The 23,310-nt window shown below is 46.0% G+C and overlaps 2 protein-coding genes across 7 annotated transcripts in view; one reads left to right on the top strand and one right to left on the bottom strand.

The window, feature by feature from the left end:
* AAK1 (AP2 associated kinase 1) overlaps nt 1–5,526 on the bottom strand; it is an 81,029-nt gene extending 75,503 nt beyond the window's left edge. For all 5 annotated transcript variants that reach the window (XM_085313370.1, XM_085313371.1, XM_085313372.1 and 2 more), the window contains exons 1-2: nt 5,319–5,526; nt 4,903–5,197 (exon numbers count right to left, since the gene is read on the bottom strand). In XM_085313370.1, the coding sequence (XP_085169496.1) occupies nt 4,903–5,065 (163 nt within the window). In that variant the 5' untranslated portion in view covers nt 5,066–5,197; nt 5,319–5,526. The remainder of the gene's footprint in view (nt 1–4,902; nt 5,198–5,318) is intronic.
* An 8,076-nt stretch (nt 5,527–13,602) lies between these two features.
* On the top strand, nt 13,603–23,014 carry ANXA4 (annexin A4). Of its 2 annotated transcripts, none has more exons than XM_085313368.1 (13): nt 13,603–14,094; nt 16,071–16,127; nt 17,129–17,204; nt 17,942–18,036; nt 18,334–18,447; nt 18,588–18,678; nt 19,163–19,242; nt 19,664–19,720; nt 19,884–19,977; nt 20,430–20,525; nt 20,964–21,022; nt 21,327–21,449; nt 21,751–23,014. In XM_085313368.1, exons 2-13 carry the CDS (start codon nt 16,125–16,127, stop codon nt 21,808–21,810), a joined length of 948 nt encoding a protein of 315 aa, XP_085169494.1. In that variant the 5' UTR covers nt 13,603–14,094; nt 16,071–16,124; the 3' UTR covers nt 21,811–23,014. The 2 variants fall into 2 exon arrangements, with proteins under 2 accessions (XP_085169494.1, XP_085169493.1); XM_085313367.1 differs by lacking the exon at nt 13,603–14,094 and adding an exon at nt 14,516–14,634.
* Nucleotides 23,015–23,310: the final 296 nt, after the last annotated feature.

Here is a 23,310-nt window from a genome sequence, read left to right as displayed (position 1 = left end):
AAACTGTTCTGCAAGACTAATTGGAACGATTTTAGCCTGGTCTCTCCGCTTTCCCTCCTTCCCTTCCCCCTCTCCCCCAGCCAAAATACCAAATCCAAGCCTTCTTAAAGTAACTGATAACTTCAAAACTGCTTGAATTGGACACTTTTGTTTTTTCACGGAAGGCTCTTTCCTGGGAAGAAAACTGCAGGAAACTTGSCCTCCCATGACTGGGCTAACATAGCCAGTACATATGCTTTTAGCTACTACAGCTGTTATATAAGAATCCAACCGCCCCCATAGACAATCCAGACCCATTCTTTGAAGCGTTGCATAAAACCTACCAGGGAGCATAGATAACGCAAGTCTCCAGGGCTGTACAACTTACACAGTTAAACCCATTAACACCTTCCTTCCTGATTACATCCAGGAACATGGTACAAACACATCCCCAGCAAAACCTGTGCTGATAAAAACAACCAAGCACATGGGATACCTTGACATTTACCAAACAACTTGGCATTCTTTAACAAGTTGCCTGGGTTGCACATTGCACATTCAAAAAAAAAAAAAAAAGAAAAAAAGAAACCCTACTCTAAAATAGTAGAGCCAATCCCTTACCTACAAGCACAGAGCACAGTGTACATGCTTTGCCTCACAAGTTATGCACAAAGAGCAAGAAGGGGGTGGGGAATCACATCTCATTCCAAGAGGAGAAAGAGTTTAATTCCTAATCCAAATATCAGCCATCAGCTGGTTAGTAACTGGCACTTCATAGAAGCTAGAAGGCAAAAAATTTGACAAAAACACATGTCACAAGCAATACCTTGAATCAAGCCATATTCGAATYAGGTTGAGCATCAAACAAAATGGCAAATTTTATCCTGAATGGAGTTTTTTTGAAAGTAAAAAACTAATCCAGAAAATCAGATATAACTTTAAAAGATAGTAGTGACTTCAGGTTAACGTGCTGCATGGCCACAAGAGGCCCAAAGTGAGTGCGGGAGTAAGGCAGGCAGAAGTCCTCTGCATTTAGCCCACACACACTAGCTGCAGCTCAGGAGGCACCTTCTCCACTGGACACAGTTTGTCCATTCACATCCTTCCAAAGTTCTTCATGCAAGATGTTGTTGGTTTTCTTTAGCAGACCTGGAAAACAAGCAACCTTCTTGCAATGTCCTCCTTCAAACCAGAGGGAAAAAACTGCCAGCAAAATAAAACGTATTTGGCATTGGTTTATGACGTTTGGCACTGGATGTTTTGAAACATGTATTAGCCAGCAGCACACATGCTGACATGTATCTGATAAGCTTCAGTGAAATATCCAATAATCATTAAACCCATTTTCTCTCATTTACACAGTTTTAGGGGGAGAAAACCCACAAGCAACAACTCAGAAACTAAGATTAATTGAAAAAGCAACTTCTCATAGACACAGAGAAATGCAGCCTTTGATCAATGCTAGAAGACAACCAAGATAGGGAAAAAAAATCAACAATAAAAAAAAGTCTAGCAAGTACATGCATCTGTCAGCACTTATATACCTTGGGTCAATTCAACACTGTTAAAACCTTACAGGTATGCAGAGTAAYGCAGGATGTAGCCCCATGAAACCAGGACATTCATGCAATTCCCCATCTAGTTTGTTTTAGCTCAGGGGAACACACCTTGCCTCTAGTACCTTTGACAYAGATGCCTATCCACCAACTCCTTAGCAAATTTCTGGCAACATCCTTTAAACACTTCCGCTGCCCTGCTTCTCACCCATCACAGAGACATCCTCCTTCTAGCTCCAGGGTTTTATTTTGTTTTTAAAGAAACAAAAAGTAACATTCAATTTGATCACACCACTTAGTTTCTTCTCATAAACAAAAAAACAAAATAGTAGCCTGACTCACCCACCTCAGATGCCTTCTGGGCATTCACCTCACCACTCTGGTGAAACACCAGACACTAAAGTCCCCTCATTCACCATGAGAGCATAACTCCCACATCACCAGTTTTAACCCTGCTGCCCTTGGAGTTCTGCGAGACCAGTATTGGCTTTTCACAGTAGTTAATCCTCATGCAAACTTTGATGGGAATTTTTCAATAGATTAATCATGCTATTACTCTGACTACAAGATGATCACAGAGACTCAAAGAATCACCTATTGCATTAGACTGTTTGTAGAAAATACCAGTTTTCCTGTATTATAGTGCCACAAACAACCACTCAAATTCCTTCTACATTATTCCCATCTACTTCCTTCCAGATAGAAGGACCTTGGCATGTTCCTCCCTACCCAGGAAAGCAAGTATTCAGTCAACTACTTTGGGGGGAGGGGGTGAAAGAGACAGAGTACAAAACTGCATTGGATATTTTGGGGGAACCTGCCCAAGGAACTGACAACACATGGAGATATCTGCCAATCTGCCATCTGGCACACTTCACTGTGTCTGCATTTAAGGACTTCCCGTCTGAGCCAGAGAGCAATCATCTTCAGCAGGGTTGCTCAGCAGAATTGCGCGTGACTGGTCACAGCTTTGACAGACAGAGGTAAACCCCAACACTTCAGTTCCAACAGCTCTGGTTCAACYAGTTCCTCAGGCTTGCAACTGTCTCCTCCACACCATTCATCATCATTTCAGAGTCCTTCTTTTAAGTCATTTTTTCATTTCATTTATTTTCTATGCTTCACATGCTGCACCAACACATGGGCCTCTCCTCTCCCTTCTAAAGCAAGGGGGACRAGAGAGGTTTCTTTCCCAGACAGGATATTCCATCTCCTCCGACAAAGTGCTTCCCAGGGGAATCTTCCTTTTAGCAGAAACAGCCAAGACTTCACAAGTCGGCTCTCCAATACTGCTGAGCCAGGAAAATTAACACCAGATACAAAAAAAAAAAAAAAGTTTTCTAGACAAGGATTCAGACCTCAGTAGTGCAGAGTCTGGGTTGCCAGACAGCTACCCAGATCTCTAGCTGAGTCAGTGAAAAATGCTCCTTACTAGCACTTCCAAACCCCCGACCAAAACGCCAGAAGCATGCAAAGCTGCTGCACTTGACTGGTGCTGTCTCCCCAGATGACCTATGAGGCCTTTCTGATGTTGATAAGGGGAGCTCCATTCTCCCTCATTCCCCCCAATAGATGACAACCTGCTAATCTACAAGCCACCTTGCTTATTCTCCTTGGAGACTCCAGGTACCATTCAGAGGGATTTACAACTGTACCAGGGGTCTAATCCTGAGGAAAACATCTGCCCAGCACACTTCACCAAAGAACTTCCTTTGCCTTATGGCATGGTCACAAAAGGAGAACATTGTGCCTACTCAACGGGCCCGTGAAAGCAAATTAACAGCTGTAGCTAGTACTAGGCCCATTCCACAGCCCAGCAGAGAACCYAGGAGTCCCAGACAAAAGCTCTTAGAGGCACCAGTTCCTTTGGGACAGCAAGGTATGGAGGGGGGGCACCTCTCCCACAATAAGCCCCCACCCACGCAGTCTGTGCTGCAGCCCAGCACCTTTGCCGGCTGCAGCTTTGGTGAGCCAGGCCGGAGAGCGTCCAGGGGCATACAGGTTCACACCCTGCTGCTGTCAGCACCAGGGCAGGACCTGCCAATAGAGTATTCATCAGCAAAAAAAGTCCTTATTTTCCCATGTTACCAGGATGAGGCCAATTGTGCATAAAGGAAGACTGTGACAGCTACTCAGGTTTAACTCGTCTAGTTTCTTAACACCTAGGGCCAAAGGGCCTTAGAAGCATCAGCCAAGGCAAATCCATATTGCAAATCCAAGTTCAAGAGAGAAGAAAGAAACACAAAATAAAAACCCCACATGCTACATTTATGAGCTGAAGGACTGATTCTGGCACTCTTCTCAGCCTGGCATGCAGCAGAACCTATGCATCATAAAATCATTTCTGAGGAAAACGTCACAAATGCATGCTCTTTCACACTGAGATGATTTTCACAAATCCATACACACATGCACRGGTCCCTCTTAGGGCTCACATTTTAGGGTTCTTTCTGTAAAAGCCAATAAAGGTCCTCCCACTCAGCTCTAGTACACTAGCTACCCTCTCCTTTCCAATTACAAGATCAAAACAAAACACTTTTCACTGAAATTACAAAGGATGCCGTGCAGGATTTGGCACAGGAGCAGAGCTAAAGAGGCTAACATCTCTCTGAAGGTTGAGGCTAAGGTTACTAGCCAGAGACGCTCATAAGATACCCTACGGCCCAAACAAATGAAATGTAAAATGATAGTTAAAGCAGCAGTATTGGTTACAATAAAAAAATAATACCACCTGCTTTCTGCACTGCAAGGACACCTAGGGAGCTTCATAACCCCTACTGCTCATCTTTTTCATCCTACAATGTTTTATATTCAAGGGAAAAAAAAACACAACCAAGTTTACCATTTTCCTTGCAGAAGTCTTAAACAAACAGCAATCCCCCATCTCAGATAAAAGCTAGCTCTACTCAGCTTATATATGTGCATGATAAACACGCAAGGAATTTACTCCAGTGTTTCCTTCCCCTCTCCCTAAGCTAGGAAGAGTGGGGAACTGGCTAAAGAAAGTTAGAAGACTATTGGTTTATTTGTTTATAGGCATGTTGTCCTCCATCAGGATATATGACAATTTTGTCTTCATTAAAAAATATGTTTGTGTGTATACGTATACATATGCCAACTGTGAGGTAAGGAAAACATGAACTTAAACACCTGCAATTCCCCAAGATTTTAAAACACGAGAACTAAGGCAAACCCAGCACCCCYGCATCAGGCTGACATAAGGGGAAACCCAGGAATGCCCCAGTCCCTCAAGGGCGATGAAATACCGGGGGGGAGGAAGGAGGCCGGAGCCTTCGTTCCCAGGGAAAGGGAAGGAGGGAGAAGGGCCGCGAAGCAGCAGCAGGAGGCGGCGGCCCGGGCACCTCACCTTCGGCCAGCACCTCGTCCACCGTCACCTGGCAGCGGCCGATGCTGAACACCCGCCCGATGTAGCCGCTGCCGGGGCCGCCGCTGCCGCCGCCACCGCCGCTGGCGCCCGAGCCCGGGCCCGAGCCGCCCTGCTCCCGCCGCGAGTCGAAAAACTTCTTCATGGCTCAGGGCCGCCGCCGCGGGGGCGATGCCGCCGCCGCCGCCGGGGTCCCGCTGCCGCCGCCGGGCTCCCGTGAGGAGGGTGGCGGCGGCGCTGGGCGGGAGGGAGCCGCGGTCTCCTCGGGGATTCACACCTGCAACAGCGGGGTGCGGGGGAGGCGGTTAGTGCCGCGGCGCCGCCCCGGCCCCAGCTCCGGCCGCCCCCTCAGCGCGCCGCCGCCGCCGCAGCCCCGCCGCGGCCAGGCCGCCCGGTACCTCCGCGCCGGCGGCGGGTGCCTCCATGCAGCCCGAGCCGGCCGGTTTGCCCGCCACAGCCCGAGCCACCGCGGGTCACGGCGGGGGCCGCCTGCCGGCAGGGCCCGGGGCCCGCATCGCAGCCCGGCGGCCACCGAGCCCGTCAGGCACCGAGCCCGCCGCCGCCCCCCGCCGGCCCCATCCGACCAGGAAATGGGCCGTCACAGGAAGTCCCGGCCGCCGGCGGGAGCACCGCCCCCGCCTCGCCGCCAGCCTGGCCCGGGCTCGGCTCGGCTCGGCTCGGCTCGGCTCGGCTCGGCCCGGCCCGGCCCGGCCCGCCCGGGCGCGCCCCCTCCTCCCGCCGCCGCCCCCGGTCGCCTCAGCGCCGCGGAGGACCAAGGGGCGCTGCCGGGGGTGGGGGGGAGGGGGGTGTAATGGCGGCGGCCGGCCCCGCCGCGCGGCATCCTGGGAGCTGTAGTTCCAGAGGGCGCCATGCCGCCCCCTCACCCATCCCCCGCACCCCCGCACCGCGGACTACAACTACCGGCGGGCAGCGCGGCAGCGCCGTTATGTGGGGCCCTAAGGGGATAAGGGGGTGCTTCTCACATCTTGCCGTCTCCTCCTSCCTGCCGGCGAGGATGTGCTCTCCGGGCTGCCCCGGGGAGCCGGGGGCACCGGAGGGGTGCACGTCCTTCCCGCCAGCTCCGAGGGAGAGCGCGGGGCCGGGCTGCGCGCAGAAATCCTGTCAGGACGCTCTGCGCCCCGACGAGCGGCCGCTGGACGCGTTTATACACGTTTATTTTCTCAAGGGTACACTTAGGCCTTGATGTTTTCCTGTCATAATAGTAACAACTCCCTGCCGTGACATCTTGTCAGGAAGCTCAAGGCTTGTCTTCATGCAGGCCCGGCTTGCACCTGATTGAGAATCTCATTAAAAAAAAAAACAAACTACACATTAAAGAAAATAACTCCTCACCCCCAAAATGTACCTGGTCGGGGAGCAGAGAGGTGCTCAAACCAAGGGACTCAGCTGTACCCCAAAATCACAGAACTCGGCAAGTGTTTTACAGTTAGCGGGGTTTTTTTGGAAAGCCTGACACGGCACTGTTTCTAAGTGGAGTTGCCAAAATCAAATATTTATTTAGATTCCTGTTCAATAGTAATTTGGAGTTTTTATAGAGGCCACCGGGGTGCTGATTTTGGGTGCCCAGTTTTTTTCAGGACATGCTGTGTAGAACAACACTCTCCATGCACCCAAAGCACTTGCTGGCTTTAGCATATGGACTTTAGGACAGAACCGAAGATTTACTGCTAAATTCTGTCTTTTCCCTCCTTCCCGCTCCAGTACCCACCTAGTTTGCAAGCTTGTAGTGAGATGATCATAAGCAGGGATGTAGCTCATCCAAAGAATCCCAAACTCATGAGTCAGACTTCAAAGAACGGTGAGTTTAGCTTGCCTCTTGTGAATTTTTATTTAAATACACTTTAGGTTCTTTTCAGCCTTTTTCTAGTTCTCAGAACTCAGGAGACCTTTAGATTTTCCAGTCCACTGTGTCTGCAGCAGCCATCTCTGCTTTCTGCACATGTTAACTGGAAAGGCCAGGGCTGGGATTTTGAATGGCAAAGGGGAACATTAAACCAGCAAGAATTGTTTTTCCTAGCCTGCAACCTGGAAAATAAAAATGTGCGGCGTCTGTGGCTGAGAGAGGAATGCCTCTGTGAAAGCCATGCTSTCATGCTGTCACTCCACAGCTCTGGGGCAGAAATTGGGCAAAGGAGGAAACCAGAATGCATTTGCGTTTTCCTAATGACTATTATTTCCTGTATTATGGTAATAACTACAGCCATCGTGCTAACAAACCCCAGTCCCAAGTGTGTAGGCCAGGCAGGCCTTGGCTATTGTGGGCTGGTAAAAATGTTTACCCTGAATTTTGTTTTAAGAGAACTGTAATGAAAACAACTGAGTAGCTAAAATGCCCTGGAGAGTATGTTGGGAAGCAATGTGCAAGCAAAAGAAATTACAGGCTTTGCYCTGTTCCTTTTCCTGTATTGCTACCTTGCTGAATGGGCTGGCTTTGGGGCCCAGGCTTCCAACAGCGCCAAGAAAACAGGATCAGCATGTTGTAAATGGATCTGATTGCTTTTGCCAGTATTTGGAGACTTTTAAGATAYGTATTATTGTGAAAGTGACTCCCAGTATAAGCAAATAAAATTGTTGGTGATAATATTTAGCATATGTTTTGCACACAGATCTGAAACTGCTTTACTAATGTAAGCATTGCTGTACAGTTGCTTTTCTGCTAAGCCACTGTGCCTCTCCAGTACAGTTAACTCTACACCTCTTCCATCATCCTTAATCTCAGTGGTAGGACCCTACAAACTGGCTCTGTAGACTTCGAAGGCCTTGTTGACCACCATCATTCATTCACACACAGTTTGTATAGTGCTGCAGAGTGGCTCCAATCTACATGATTTTCATGTCTCTTACAAGACAGTCCACATGGTTGGAGCTGCAATCATTTTGAGAAGTCAGTTAACACAAGCGTGAAAGCCATGCTCTTTTTATTTAACAGGCATTTAATCTTCATTAAACTTTGTTCAGTTTTTATTTCTGGCTATACAATGGGCTGCCAATGAGGAATACAGAAGGTTCACTTGCCCTTCAGCTGAAGTATGAACTGGGGAAGGTGTGGGTGCTATCAAGTTTGTTTTGTTTTGTTTTTTTAATCGGTCTAATCTATGAAACATCCCCAGTCATTTCTTAAGATCGAGGTGAAATAACCAGTGCCAAAGAGAGTCCTACAGTCAGTGATTTCTGGGGACTCTGCAGAACAGAACAATTTCCAAGAAAATCAAGCATCTCTGTACAGTACAGGGAAATGACTCATTTCCAGCTAAGAAAGATAAAACTTGCTGCCATGCAGAGAGCTTGCAGATGCACTGCTGAGCATCTTAACTAGGCACTGAGAACTACTTTAATACACTTGAGAAAGTGCTAAGGTATGACGCAGGTCACTGTCAACGTGCAGCTATGGGGCCCTGATTTTCTTGATACAAGCCCTCACAAACTCCATTGGTGACTGTTTTGGGGAGCAGAATTATGGCAGAAGCAGATCCTCAGTTGCTGATGCCACTCTTTGTTCCAGAAAACATGAGGTACAGCTGCATTGCTACAATCCCAGTGACCTTCATAGGGATCAGAGAGAATTGAACTTGAAAGCTTTACATGAAAAAGCTAATCAGTAATTGCAAGCAGAGATGTGGTCAAGTCATTCTCCCATCAAAGCCTGATGCATCTCGTGTGCTCTTTGGAGTTCTACTGCTGCACAGAGACACTCAGTCTGACTAATACTGTCAACCCTAAACAMCACAATTTAGTTCCTAAAATCCTGTGAGACTGGTTTTAAAATATTTGAGGGTTGATGATGTCAGCAGAGCTGTTTGCCTCCATATTACCTGTCTGATTCCTGGTTCCCCTATACTACTAACAGAATGGATTCAGTTCCCTGGGAGAAGAAACTGGGAAATATTAATATGGCTGAATCCTTCTTGATCAAACTTTCCAGACAGCTCAGCATTTTCTAAATAAAAACATACGTTTGGAAATGTATCAYGGGCATAATCTAAAAGCTAGGGAACACTGACCTCTTCTGGGTATTTCTGCAAGTGGCAACAAGGTAGAAAAGAGCGTACTTASCTTTATGTGTTTAGTTGTATCTATCAGGAGGCAACTCTGTCATGGAAGCAAGTAGAGTCCATCCCCACTAGAGATASAAACCTCACTAAAATCTTTCTTTGCTATTCCGTCCTACAGGGTTGCATAATGCAGAGGAGGTAATATATAACAATTACAGCATGTAACAAGCTTTCGTAGTTTCCTTTCCCTCCCTCAACGCTTAGGTCACAGAGTGCTCCAGCATTGCGTACCTGTGCAGTACCCCCAAGTAGGAATTTCGCTGGCTATAGCCAAGCTCCCAAAGGCAGGCATTTGGCAACCTCAGTTGCCACAATTGCTACTGTGCGTAGCCTGGCTTGATATTGCGCACATCAGTAGAATTGACCACCAGGTCAAAAAAGAACAATATTTCTCCAGGAGTATGACTTTGCACCACAAATAGATGCTATTGATTAGAGCCAGTATCGTTATATCAAGATGGGTTTGCAGAGAGGCTCTCACTAAGAAGGAATTTATCAGCTGTGTTTTAAGTGTCAGAGTTCTGAGTGCACCCACAGGCCTTAATTGTCCCAACTGGTCTCACCTGGGCCCACTCCTGGCACCTTTGCCAGTGGCCCAAGAGCTCTACTTAAGCTCAGGCCCAAGCAGCTCACTCTTTGTTTGAGGTATGTTGCAGGTAGTTCTGTTTCTGGTCTTRTTTTTTTGTTTGTTTTTGTTTTGTTTCTTTGGGTCAGCTCTGGTGTGTGTTATAAGTCATTTTTGTCTCTAGCTGTTGCTGACTGTAGTAGCTGGGTAGGTTGTGGGCTTGCTTTGTTACTTTATTTTGTTAGGTGATAGTGGTTAATGAATTATTTTATTGCTCCAGACTATTTGGGAGCTATAAGACTGAGGTCTTCCTAGGTATGGTTTTTCCCCTGGTGCTAGGGTCTCCCTTAGCTTGTTTTTTCCTTGCAGAGTGGCTCTGCTGTTCTTGTCCTATGGTACAGGGTACCCTATAATGTTAGAGTTTTCTAATATGCTACCTTGTTCTAAGTGCTACATCAGCTGGTGGGCTTCTAATTTCATCCTATGAAGAAACAAATTTCTGTGTGTTTTAGAGGTTGCCCTTAACTGGGAGTTGTAGTTTGGATTCTCCTCTCAGAGTTGGGATATAACTAGGTTACAGAACTAAACATGATAAGCCTATAGACAAGCAARTATTAATTAAGGAGAAAAAAATGAAAGCTGCTCATTTCTTTTTCAGAGTTGTATATACAGTGATGAAATATTCGTTAAACCCATTAAGTGAGATTTAAGCTTGATAATGCATTTAGGGGTGCTGGAAGCAACAGCGCAACAGTTCATAGCCTGTGGCTTTGGGGAAGGCAGGATTAGGGTGTCCCACAAATAATATGTAGCTTTAAAGTTGGCATTAGGAATTTCCCTGACTGAATGGCTCTTCATGAAGCTGGCAAAAGCCTGAAGGTCTGGAGCTTAAATGCTGTTTGTTACTGGAGACTTTTTTCATGATGAAATAATTATATTTGTGTTAACTGCAGTGTGGATGCAGTTATAGTGGTCTAGCACATCTCTTGTTCTTACTGTAAATAGATTATATCAAGGTAAGCAGCTTAATACTGGTGGGATTGTATTCATACTAGGTGATGTCTTGCCATAAAGTCATGGAGATGGCTTACTGATGCCAGACAACACTAGCTCATGCAAAGACTCCTGTGGGTCTTCTACCACAGCCTGTGCTTTAAACTGTACATTAGAGCATTAGGGGACATTAGAGCAGACCTATCTTCTGCAGTTTGGTTTGAATGGAAGGTGAAACAGTCTGAGCAAGYTGGATCAGGAGCCTGTAGGCTGTAGTCCAATCCCTTGTATGACTGCAARGGGCTCTTCTGAAGTTAATGTTGCCTCATGAGTGCCTTTCCATTTTCTAGGATCTGCTTTAGAATCATAGAATCAGTAAGGTTGGAAGGGACCTCTGGAGATCATCTAGTGTAAACCCCAAACAAGGACAGCCCCCCCCCCCTTGCTGAAGCCCAGGCTTGAGCCAGGGACCTTTAGATCTTCAGTCTAATGCTCTCCCAGCTGAGCTGTTTGCTGATTCCAGTCCTTTGCTGGATGGCATTCAATAATTCAGGCAGCTGATAAAGTGTTCAGACAACCAATGGCTCAGCACTGTTTGCTTTCCATGCTGTTTATAGTTTTTTAATAAAAGAAAACAGTAGACTGGGCTGGTGGCCAAGCACAGCTTTAAGTTACTCTGTAAGAATGACAGTGTGTGTGTGGGGGGGGTTTACTGAGACTGTGTTGACACAGCATATGCTGTGGGTCAGCAGCATGGGAAACACTGAGCACTGCAGTACCTGAGACACTTATCCTTGTCACTGCTTGAACTGTGATGGCACTTGGAATCCCTGTGTGTGGACYGGGGCCGTGTGTGCCTGTCTACAGAGCACTCAGCTGTGTCTTAGAAAGCTTGTAATTGAAGCACATGTAAAATGGTGAGTTTGACTCCTGTCTCTTCCATCCAGCTGCCCATGGATGTTGCCCCTTATAGTTTACATTCTAAGGCATTAAGGCCTCCCTGTTTAAGTGGTCTGTCATAATCTGTTTTAAAGGAGCTTAGGTTAGGAGGATTTTCTCGAAGTCATCCTCCTCCCCACCCCTGCCCAGTTCCCTCTTGGCCTCACATGACATGTATATTTATGTAATCAAACTAGATCTACCCAGAGAGCATTTTCATAGCAATACTGGCACACTATGCTCTGGATTTTGTAAAGCCCTATCTCAACTTGCAGGAGGTGGAATGTTGCATGTCCCCTTCATAATGCTGTATAAAGGAATGTTTCTAATGGCTGCAGTAACAGATAAAGACCTAGAACACATTCGTTTCTTGGGTAAATCACTGAATTTGTCTTTCCCGCCTGCCGATAAACATTGCTTACTGAATTCTGGGAGTGAGTTTGTTGCTTTCCTTCCTCACTGTGTTTACAGGCCTTTCTGCAGAAAGCAAAACAAAAGCTTCAGGCTGATTTCCACCCTTATCCCTGTATCTGGCTGTTCCTAGGGCCTTTTCCAAATCTGTATTGTTTCTACACTAGGGTTACCCCTGCTTTGTGGAAACATGTTTCATTTTATACAGTGCTGACATGGAGGTAAAGAGACATCCCTTCCCCGAGCATCAAAAGTGCCCCTGTACCTCTGCAGGAATTTAACATCTGCATTTAGCATTGTGATTTATCCTGTATTAACATGTAGGATATGAGATGTTTTTACCTTGTTTACAAGCACATGAAAATCAGTGTTCCAGAAAAGCAAACACTGAGTTTTGGCTTCTACCCTAACCTTAGCTATTTGCTGCTGTAGAGGCAGTGCTTTAACTGAACTACAGCACTGTGATACAGCTCTGAGAGCACTTCTGCAACAGTTGAATAACCCCATTTTTTCAGAGGCTGTTGATGCCAGACAGCTAATACTTACATATGAAAATGAAACTTTCCTTATTAACTTCTCTGAAAACACCTACATGATCCCTAAAGACCTGGATCATGGAACCATTTCAATCTGTGGGAGTCTGGAAGTCATTAGACTTCATTAGTATCAGGATTTGGACCCCAGTGAATGAGGCAGAGCAGTACCCCCAAAGGCAGGGGCAGATATATACCAATCAGATGACACTCTGAAAACTTCTCCTTCCATGTGTGGCTTCTCAACAATTTGCAGTACAAATTTGAAAGGCCAAATCTTTGGACCAAAAAACAGATGTTGCCATTGTCTGAAAGGTTTGGCTCTGTTCTCATTGTGGGACCAAGAGTCTGCTTAGCAGGCTGGCTGCTTGAGCTCAGTTTATTTACTTGCTTTAATGTCTACTGCCTTGTCCTTCTGTGACCTTTAGTTTTCATTATGGCTTTTGCAGAGGAAGGAGTGTTGCAAGACTTTGTGGGAGTGTGGAGCAGATATGAAACCAAATAAGCTGTGGATATTCAGATAGCATGATAACACAAGGGGTTAAAACAACGACGGGAAAATCAGGAAGTGAAGAAATGAAGAAAAAAGAATGCACTTTGTCACGTATTACAGTGTGACAGGCCTGGTGGGGTGGTCCATGACTGTTCCTCTTCTGACAGCTCAATGGTGTAAATTAGCAACTGATAGTGTCCCCATAAGGATGAGCACATACTTCTATRTTGGGCCAGACTCTTAGCAGCATGATTTTGGTGGGTCTTTAGCAGCTCCAGTTTAGAATCTGTGTGAACGATTTTAAATAAGACTTTATTTGTTCGAGTCAGTGGTATAGGGCTCAGATTTGCTTGCGTTCATGCTGTGTGAAAATAGACTGACGTTAGCCTTAGGCTGGGTTTAAGGAAGCAAATTCTAGATTGGGTGCTGAGCATGTGTGTATGGAAGGAAGGCAGAACAGCCCCAGTTATAATGTCCCATCCACACGGTGAATTGTAATCCAAGTCATAGTGCTAGACTTTGCAAGGAAAAGACTCTGGACAGTGGAAAGGGGCTGTGACTTGAACTCTGCTTTCCATTCGCCCTCTGCTCGACACTTCTCACATCAGCAGGGAGTAGATGCTAGCAGGGCTCTGCAGCGCTGTTCTTGGGAGCCAGAGCTGTGGTGGGAGCTATAAAAAGCCAGCTGCACAGCCGTGCTCAGTGGAGCACAGCCTGCCTTCATCCAAGCTGCTAATTTTAGGTCTCTTCCAGAAAAGTGTGTGTGTGTGCATGAAAGGGGATGGTGTGCAACTGTTACCTGAGCTGGAAACGAGGACCTGGGGTGACTGACCTGCTGTAACAACTGTCACTTTTGACATCAGAGAAACCAAAGCCCTGCAGATAAACAAAGTGAAGACAAGACGCGTTATTTTATTGCGAGGTTAGGCTGCCTCTGTCAGTTTTGTGATCTTGTCCGTGGCTGACCTTGGCAGCTTCMCCAGAGAGCAAAACTGAAGCCCCTTATCTGGAGGGTTCTCACTTCAGGSCAGGGCTGTTTCTTAGGGGAGAAAAATAATCATTCTTAGAAAAATCACTGTTTAGCAGTGGTTAAGTCCTCAGGCAAGAGAGAATCCATGCTGAAGACCTGGAGAGGTGCTGCTGGAGCAAAGGAGACATGCAATACAGGTAAGAAGTGCTCGCAGGCACATGGTGGGGGGGTAGACCTTTTGCTCTGGGTTGTSGCAGCCTGTTTTTGTGCTTCCTGTAGCTGCCCCGTTGCTTCCCTCCTTGGATAYGTGCTTTCTATGTGGCAGTGTAAAGCGAGACATTATGCAGACAGTGTGTGTGTGTGTGCAGTGAGAAACCTGAGAGACCCTCTGTGCCTGTTGATTTTGCAGGCAACACTGGGGAGAGCAGAAGCCATCCCAGCCTGCCAGRCCACCTTTACTCTCACGGGCCTCTGTGGGACTCCAAATGCACGTTCCCTAACTGCGTGTGTGTTGGGACAGGCTGCCTGGGGAATCACTCCGTGCTCTGGATTACAGCCAAACGCTTGCGGAAGGGCAGAGGGAGGGGATCGGGCCTGGATTGCCTTCCTGTCAGCTGGGCGAGAAGCTGCCTTGCGCCAGGGAGTCCCACCCCGCTCCAGGGCGGGGACACTCTCTTCCTAGGAGGGCTGAGCAGAGCTCTCCCCATCACTGCCAAGGCACCCACTCGGGAGAGCAGGTGAGCGCCAAAATAACCGCAGGGCCCCCTCCCCCAGTGTGGGGAGCGGGGTACGTCGCTAGAAGCGCCGGGGTGCGGTGCCGAGTCCTAGTCCTGCTCCCCGGTGGACGGGGCGGACGAGGGCAGCTCGCCGTGCGGCCGTGCGGAGCGGGACAGCCTCCGGCCGGGTGGACGCCCTGCTCGGTGGCAGTGCCAAGGCCTTGGCGTGCAGGGCCGGGCCTGGCTGATGGGGGAACAAGGAGCCGGGCAGTGAGAAGGAGCATGACTGACTCTTCTCAGGCTCAGGAGATGCAGAATTTGCTTTCTTTTCTGCTTCTGCTGTGCCCGTGGCAAAGCTGGTGTCCTCCCTGCTGGCAATGGGAAAGGCACGGCAATGTTTTTTAAAGTGGCTCTGGGTGCGTGCACAGAGAAGTGAGGAGTTCAAGGCTCCAGCTCTAACTCTGGATTAGGTTTTATTCCTTTTGAGGGCAACAGCATGAGCAAGCTCATCATGTGGGAGATGCTAGGCAGTTTCAGCTGTCTTGGGTCTCCCATGCAGAAGGGAGAGCCTTTCCTGAGCTACAAACTCAGGRCTGGGATCAGTGTCCCTCAGCCTGCTGGGAGCCGGAGACCTACAGCAGGGTGCTTCCACCTCCCTGAAATGCAGCTGGCTAAGGAGGGAGCGGGCTGTATCCAGCACACTGGAAACAGCTGGCAGTGTCAGAGCCGTGGAAAAACTGACTGGGTGCAGGGTGTGGGTTTGTGTTCTAGTAAACGTGTGCTGAAGAAAGAACTAGTCAAACAAGTCCAGTGTCTGCACTGCCGGAGAATGGGTCTTCAAGAAATTGTTTTTGTTTCAAATACTGCATGTGGGATTGTCACCGTGTCTATACACTCAGGAAACTTAAAATACCTGTTTAAATCTTGTCCAGGAATACTGCTTGCTGGGAACCATCTATGCCCTGAATATAGTCAGGGAAACTTTATTCAAAGCAAGCCTAGATTTGAAACGGCAGAATGTGGGATACAGTTTGTGTTGTTTTCAATATAAATAGCTGATCCAGGATGAGCTCAGTTTTTAGAAGACACTGTTGGGGACAGATAACTACCTGATTACAGGAAAAAAAAAGTTTAAGTGCTGGTGTTAATCATCTGCTTGTGCACAACATCCCTCTTTCAAACAGAGCCTTTGTAGAGCAAACATCCTGGACCTCTCCCATTATAAACCAGCCTTTGCTAGTACAGTGCAAAGCAGGACTGGCAATTCTGAGCTGCAGTCACTGTAGGCGTTCAGTAGTGCTGTTGGTGAAGCGTTGCCTTTAGGCCTCAGAAATGAGGCAGTTATAATCCTGCTTTACAGTATCAGTTACTTAACCAGCCCCATTAACTGGCAAGGGTAGGTATGTTCTGTTAATTATTTGCTAGAAAACTAACAGTCCCTCTGTCTTTTATTACAGTTGTCTAACTGCCTGGGGGCTTGGACAATAACAGATTGACCAAATACTGCAGCAATGGTGAGTGTGCTTGCTTCCTGTACCATGTTGTGCCAAGTGTTTGCTCTGATCAGATAAATGTGGGGAGTGTAGCTCAGATAAAGATACAGACTGTCATTGTCTGTCTCTTTGTGGGGGGCAAGTTTATTTCTTTCCTCCATTTCCTTGTACTAGRGGAGAACGGACCCACACTTCTGGGCTGTCCTCCTTTGGGAGTTAATGTAAAATCCAGTCAGATATTGGTTTGTGAGGCATAGATTTCTCCTGATAAACTCCCTGGGTATGTTATTCTTCACAGGTTCAACCTGCAACCTCATCTATACAGCAGTTGTCTCTGTGCTTGTTACTGTAAGCTTAACCTGCACTAATGTTAATCACACTTTTGCTGTTGGTGTCCGTGGGAATGCAGGTCGATGTGTAAGACAGTGTAGTCCAATAGAAATGGTGGCCCTGCTTGAGCAGGGAGGTTGGACTAGATGATCTCCAGAGGTCCCTTCCAACCTTACCCATTCTGTAATAGAAATGGCTCTGGGCAGTGGAAACCTGTTTGTGAGCAAACACTGCATTTGATGTCACATTATTCTTTTTACGGAATAATGGTCCTTGCCTGCCATTAGAAAAGTCAGGAATAGGGTTTTGTGATCGGCTTTTATGATTTACATGGAGCTGTGAAGAAGCAACAGCTGGACTGAACAGAGATGCCAGGTATTCGACCTTTATTTAATTGAAAAGAACAGATGCTGCACAGGTAGCAAGGAGGAGGCATTTTCTCCTTTTAGTTGTGCTACTGTGGCTTATTACTTACGTAACAGGGAAGTCCCTTTTGAACAGACTGTCTCTTCAGAGTAGGCTGGAAGTGTCATCTAAAGTCACTCAAGTTTGAGTGGACTTTTTTTTGCTCTTACTGTGTTTTTTATTATTAATTATATATATTATAATATATTAATAATGTATTATTAAATGTGCTTTGTGTGTGCATCACTCTGAGTCTGCATTTGTTAACTCCTCTCCTGTGAACACAGGCAACAATCAAGGGGATCTCAAGTTTCAGTGCTGAGCAAGAAGCACAGGCACTAAGGAAAGCAATGAAGGGATTTGGTAAGTTGTTCTCCCTCCGCTATTAGACTCTAATTTTTCAGACTGTTGGGAGACTTTCCACCCTGGYGGTTTGTTGGGAGGGAAGTCTAGCYACCTGCATTTGCCCTACTGCATCTCCCACAAAACTCTTTGCAAAGAAAAAACAGGGATCATGCCTTGCACCTCCCAAAATGCAGCCTGTGGATGCTGCCATCCTTTCTGTTGTAAAACGCAAAGAGGCAGCCTGATCAGAAATTAGAGGCCGCATCCAAACAGAAGCAAAGCAAGAAGTATRTAGAGAAGAGACAGACTGACTACTACGATTCCATTCAATTACTCGAAGTCTGCCAGTTTATCTGTGTATTTATACATAGTCTTTGTAAGTGTTGTCTCCAGGCTGCTTATAGATATTATTAACCCTAGAAGTTTCGGACGTATTTGGTATTTTTTCTGAAGTGCRGCACCAATTTTTATGATGCAGTATGAGGGCATTGAAAAGAATCAAGTGATTTGGTCATGCTGAGATTTGAGCCCAACCTGAAATCCAAATCTTGGCTCTCACCTTTTCTCCTGCAGTATGGTTCTCCCATCCTACCAGGCTGAGGTGCTTTTGTGTGTTGATCTTTTTTCCCCAGCCCTGTCAAGAACCAGGTTGTGGAAGGAACAGAAGATGGCTAATGGCACACTACACACAAGACCAGAGCACACTTCTGCTTCTCCTGCAAGCAGTATGACTGGCTTTCATTTTTTTTTCACAGGCACAGATGAAGATGCCATTATCGAGATTCTGACCAAACTGAATGTTTCCCAACGCCAGCAAGTTYTGATCACCTATAAAACTGCTATTGGCAGGGTGGGTAGGTGATCATCTGAGTTAAGTTACTGTGGCTTTAACTGGCAAATACAGATACTATTTAGAGTGTAGTACTTGGGTGAAAAGTGAACAGCACTGCAGCTTCCACCACAGTGAGGTTAGCACAATTTTTTTTTTCCTGCTGTACAGAAAGGCTTATCTTGATCTTGTTTGCTTCAGAGCTACTCTTTATTAGGGAGAGTTGGAGCACAGGCAAATGTGGTGAATGAGTCAATTCTTTATGTTCTAAAGGGCTGCTTTTTCTCCCAACTCATTCATTCTCTACTGGCCTCCTAGGATTTGATTGATGACYTGAAGTCTGAGCTGAGTGGGAACTTTGAGAGGGTGATCGTTGGGATGATGACTCCCACCACCATGTATGATGTACATGAACTGAGGAGGGCTGTGAAGGTTTGGAATTTTTCCTTTTTACATTGCTAAAGATCTGGTCAAGTTAAGATGTGGCCTAATTATTAAAAAAAAAAGAAAGAAAGAAAAGCGAAATAGCACATTGGAAACACATCTTAGTTCTTTTCTTGGCAATTTCATAGGGTGCTGGGACAGATGAGGGTTGCCTGATTGAAATTCTGGCTTCTCGCACAAATGAAGAGATCCGACACATTAATGAGAACTACAAACTTCGTATGTAGTGCGAACTGCRAGCTGTTGTAMTCTTACTGCCTGAAAAGTAACTTGTGTGGCTGTGTGTAGAGGAATGAGAGCTTTCATTAGTCTTTGGTTTAACTTGGACAAATCAGCCAATAGAGCTAGTACTGTCTGCTTAGAGAGAACCTCTGAGTTAAATGGATGTCARCAGTGAAACTGCTGTCAGCCTCAAGAACTAGAATGTCTCTAAGAATTACACTGGTGTAAATAAAGTGAGGGTTGGGAGTTAGGTATATCAGTTGCATGTGYGCCCATGTGTGGATCTAATACTAGCTTTTTACTGGTTGTACTTCTTAACTTGGACTTAATAGCACTGGTTATGATGACTGGTTAAAATAATGATGTCTAGAATGCTGAGCACATTCATGTATTCACCTGGTTGTGGCTAGCACATGTTGTGGACGAACTATCCAAGCATTGGAGCTGTTACTAACATGTCACGTATGTGTATTCCTGCTAGAATATGGCTGTACCCTTGAAGAGGACATTGTCTCTGATACATCTTCCATGCTTCGAAGAGTCCTTGTGTCCCTCGCAACGGTAAGCCCAGTCTAAGGGAAATGGGGGGGGAAATCCTTCTATTGCTGTTGGACATGCCTCTCATGTCAGTGATGATCTCTGAGGCAGGGTTTCAGTTCACCTCCCATCTTCCATGCTAGCTTGCCTGCTTTTCATTCRAGGAGAGGAATTTAACTCTGTGTGTGCATTCCTGTCATGTGCTTTTTTTAAAATGGTCCAGTTCAAGTGATTTGCTGCTGACTTCAGGAGAAGGCACAGATCATTTGAGTCATTTCTGTTGTATTTCTTTTATGTATTTGTGAGCTACTATTCAGTTTTAAAGACTCTTCTAAATGGGCCTCATTACAAGTCTCCAGTAGTTTGTTTTAAATGGGGAAATTGCAGGACTTGCTTCTGTTAGTGGCTCAAGTGGGCTGAGTATTTCATCCTTTTATCTCTGCAGGGAAACAGAGATGAGGGAACATATGTGGATAGTGCCCTTGCTCAGCAAGATGCTCAGGTGTGTAGAAATTTTCATCCTGCAAGAACAGTCTGTTTGGAAATAGCTGTGATCTAGACCAGCCACAGGCCAGCAATGCTGAAGTATCAAGGAAGTAAAAATGTTGTGTTATGTGCAGCTGAGCTTTTCAATTAGCCTTGCTTTGCCTATTAATGTTTTCAAGAGCCTGTATGAAGCTGGGGAGAAGAAATGGGGAACAGATGAGGTACAATTTATGTCCGTCCTCTGTACACGGAACAGAAGTCACCTACTAAGAGGTAGGACTCTCCAGTGTCCTGCATTCTCTTCTTTGCTTACTTATTTGAGGACTATTTTTGTAGGTGCTTTGTGCTTGATCAGTGACTGATTGTGAGCTCTTCTGGAGACAGGCCAATATGTAGAACCCACCTTTCTTTGAGATGACTTCCTTCCCTTCTGAGACAAAAAGAGACTTGAGAAAAACATCAGTACAACTCACTACTGCTTCAGTCTTTAAATCAGAGATAAAATGTGACTCCTATTGGGGCAGAGCGGGAAGAAGCTATGTGCTTAAATTTCCTAACAAGGCAGTTAATAGCAAAAATGAGTTCTTTCTGTGGGACAGCCCTGACTTAGCTTGCAACAATGTGGTGATAGTGGTACAGTGTTCATGCAGAGTATGAGCAGTCTGATTTTTGCAAGCCAGTGTTTTGTCCTCCTCACTGTTTCTGTCACTGATTCTTCTCCCTAGTTTTTGATGAATACAGAAGGATTGCTAACAAGGACATAGTAGACAGCATTAAATCTGAGATGTCAGGAGACCTTGAAGATGCTTTACTAGCTGTGGGTGAGTGTCCTGCTTTTAAACTTTGTAGACAAAGTAATGAAACTGAGATGCTGTACCTTGCCCTGGCCTGCTGTTTACATGGCTTCAGGAGACAGATGTGATACGTATCCTACTGCAAAGCCATACCATTTTACTCTTTGTAAAGGTAGTCAAGTAAGAAAGCTCTATGCTTTATTGCACTGTTTACTTTGCCAAGAGATGCTTTGGTGCTTCACAATTGCTGTCAGGGAGCTTTAAAACATTAAAGAAAGCACTGCTGTGCACTGGGTGAGAGGACACAAGTTCATGGTGGGTCACTGTGGTTGCCTGCAGTGTACTTGCTGTTGGTCAGCCCTGGACTGCTCCATCACAGAAGACACCTCCACCAGGAGGAAGCTTGGAAAACCTTTTCCTTCAGTTTCTGTTGGCCTTAATTCTCTTGTTCTTGTCTCTTTATAGTAAAGTGCACACGGAATAAACCTGCGTATTTTGCTGAAAGACTGTATAAATCTATGAAGGTAAAGAGCTTTCAGTATGAGATTGCATTTTCTTTCCTTGCCTTTCAGTCTGTAACATACCAGTCATTACATAGAGAGGAACTCCACTGACAACTGAGGGAAAAAGTAGCCTGAGCTTTTCCTTCAGGAGGCTCAGAGCAATATTCTTTTCAGCAGCAAGATGCTATAAGGGATCACTGTTAATGTGAGAATGCTCTAAATGGGAGCAGATCCCTTGGAAGGCCCAGCTAATAAAACCTTTGTCTGCAGCAATGATTTATCGAAAAATGCCTTGTAAATGTACATGGTTGGTTTGCTTCTTTAGGGCTTGGGAACAGATGACAATACACTGATCCGAGTGATGGTGTCTCGCTCTGAAATAGATATGTTGGATATCAGAAGGGAATTTCTGACCATGTATGGGAAATCTCTTTACTCCTTCATTAAGGTAAGCTTTTCAGTGGTAGAAGCAGAGCTGGATTTGCAAAGTAGCTTAAAGGAAAGAGATTCCSACTTGGCATTTATTGTGTGTTTTAGAGGAGCTGAAATTAGGTAGACATTTATGTACTGAAAACATTCCTGCATGTTCTTAATTCAAACTGCCAAAAAGGATACAAAGCCTACAAGAAATTGCTTGTACCAGAAATGATCTGGCCTTTATATTTGTATATATATACATGTATGTATGTATATATATATATATATTTAGCTGTAGAACTAATCACCTGTTCTTTTGTTCCTCTCTCCAGGGAGACACCTCAGGAGATTATAGGAAAGTTCTGCTCAAGCTCTGTGGTGGGGAGGATTAAAAGATGCCTGGTATACTGCCTGGGTGATGGGAAGCAGTAGATCATGAGGATTTCTCTCTTTTTCCAGATAGCTTAATTATTGCTATGAGTATTGACTTAGGTTAATTAATGCTCTGACTAGATCATGACAATTCAAGTTGACCCTTATGCTATGCTTTTATGCTTGGCGCACCCATTTTTTCCTACTAATCTGGCTAGTAAAACTTGACTTTAGCTGAATACTGTAACCAACTCTGTAAGCGCTAAACATGCTTCCAGACAAGCTGGCCCTCTGCCATTGCATTTGCTAGCAAAACTTATTTATCAGCTGAAGCAAACTTAGATGTGGAATGTCAGAATCAGCAGAAGAAAAAAATTAATTATATTGGCAGAGCACAGAATGCAGACTTGCTTCAGTTTTGCAAGATAATTCAAACACAAAGAAAATCACCCATCTAAAATAGAAGTGTTTAAATGTAAGCTTGCCCTCTGTTAATGTGGAGTGTTAGCAGACTTGCTACACTTGCATATATATATATGTGTGTGTATATAAATATAGATGCGTTGCCTATAGATCAGGTGTGGAAGATGTCACTGGTGACATCAGARGGAACAGGTCAGCCCCATTCTCTTGGTCTTGTCCATTTGACCAGTGGGAGCATGACTTCCTGAAGTCATCAGCGTCTTGTTGTAAGCTCTTACTCTAGAGCTTACAGTCTGTATCATTGGAACAGTGCCTTTTCAGGGAATGACCTGTCCCACAGCTGTCTCATCAGCACTGCCTGGTGCCTTTACACGCAGAGGCCTTGCACTGGTGTAGGAGGATGCCTTGCRCGGGGGTGGCTTGCTGTGTCTCACCAGCGCTAGCTGGTTGTAGTCCTTTATAACACTACGGTAGAGGGTCCAGTTTTTGTGCCTGTGCTGGACATGGACTCRCACACCAACTGCTGGAAGAAAGCTTCCTCCCCAACTGCCTCCGCTGCCTTTTGGGCTGAGCATCGCTTTCGCTGTGCTGGGGCCTGTGTTTGGATTTGCAGGCTCCTGTAGCTGTTGCTGTATAATCCTGTTGCAAAGGCACCCTGGCCTGAGGTTAGACGTTCACGTGGCCTAAACCCAGTCCTGTGCTCAGTCTGCTCTGGATTAAACTCCTTTTGATTTGAAGAGGAGATGCTTCAATGCCTTCAGCTAAAAAGAATCACTTTRTTTCTCTTCCTCCCTGCTTTAATTGCTGGAGACACATTCCGTAGCTTTGAGGGAGAAGGGGCTTTCTCAAGTCTTTAAAACAAARTATTTTACCCAGGGCACCCGACGCGCTCAGACTTTGTGTATAAATGCGTTGTGTTACGTTGCTGAGTGTTTTTTTAAATAAATAAACAAGATGTTTCTCCGCCTCCCGCTGCTGTCGTGGCTGCTGAGGCAGGCGCGCCGCTCCCGCCCCGCCACAGAGATGGCGCGCCGCGCATGCGCGCCGCGGGGGGGGCTGCGTGCGCAGGCGCGACCCGCCCGCTGCAGGCGCCGCCC

The sequence above is a fragment of the Rhea americana genome, unplaced genomic scaffold (genome assembly GCF_003343005.1).
Source record: "Rhea americana isolate MKP2758 unplaced genomic scaffold, rheAme1 scaffold_383, whole genome shotgun sequence".
Lineage (NCBI taxonomy): Eukaryota > Metazoa > Chordata > Aves > Rheiformes > Rheidae > Rhea > Rhea americana.
The sequence above is the reverse complement of the archived record's forward strand: the minus strand, read 5'-3'. Positions and strand labels throughout refer to the sequence as shown.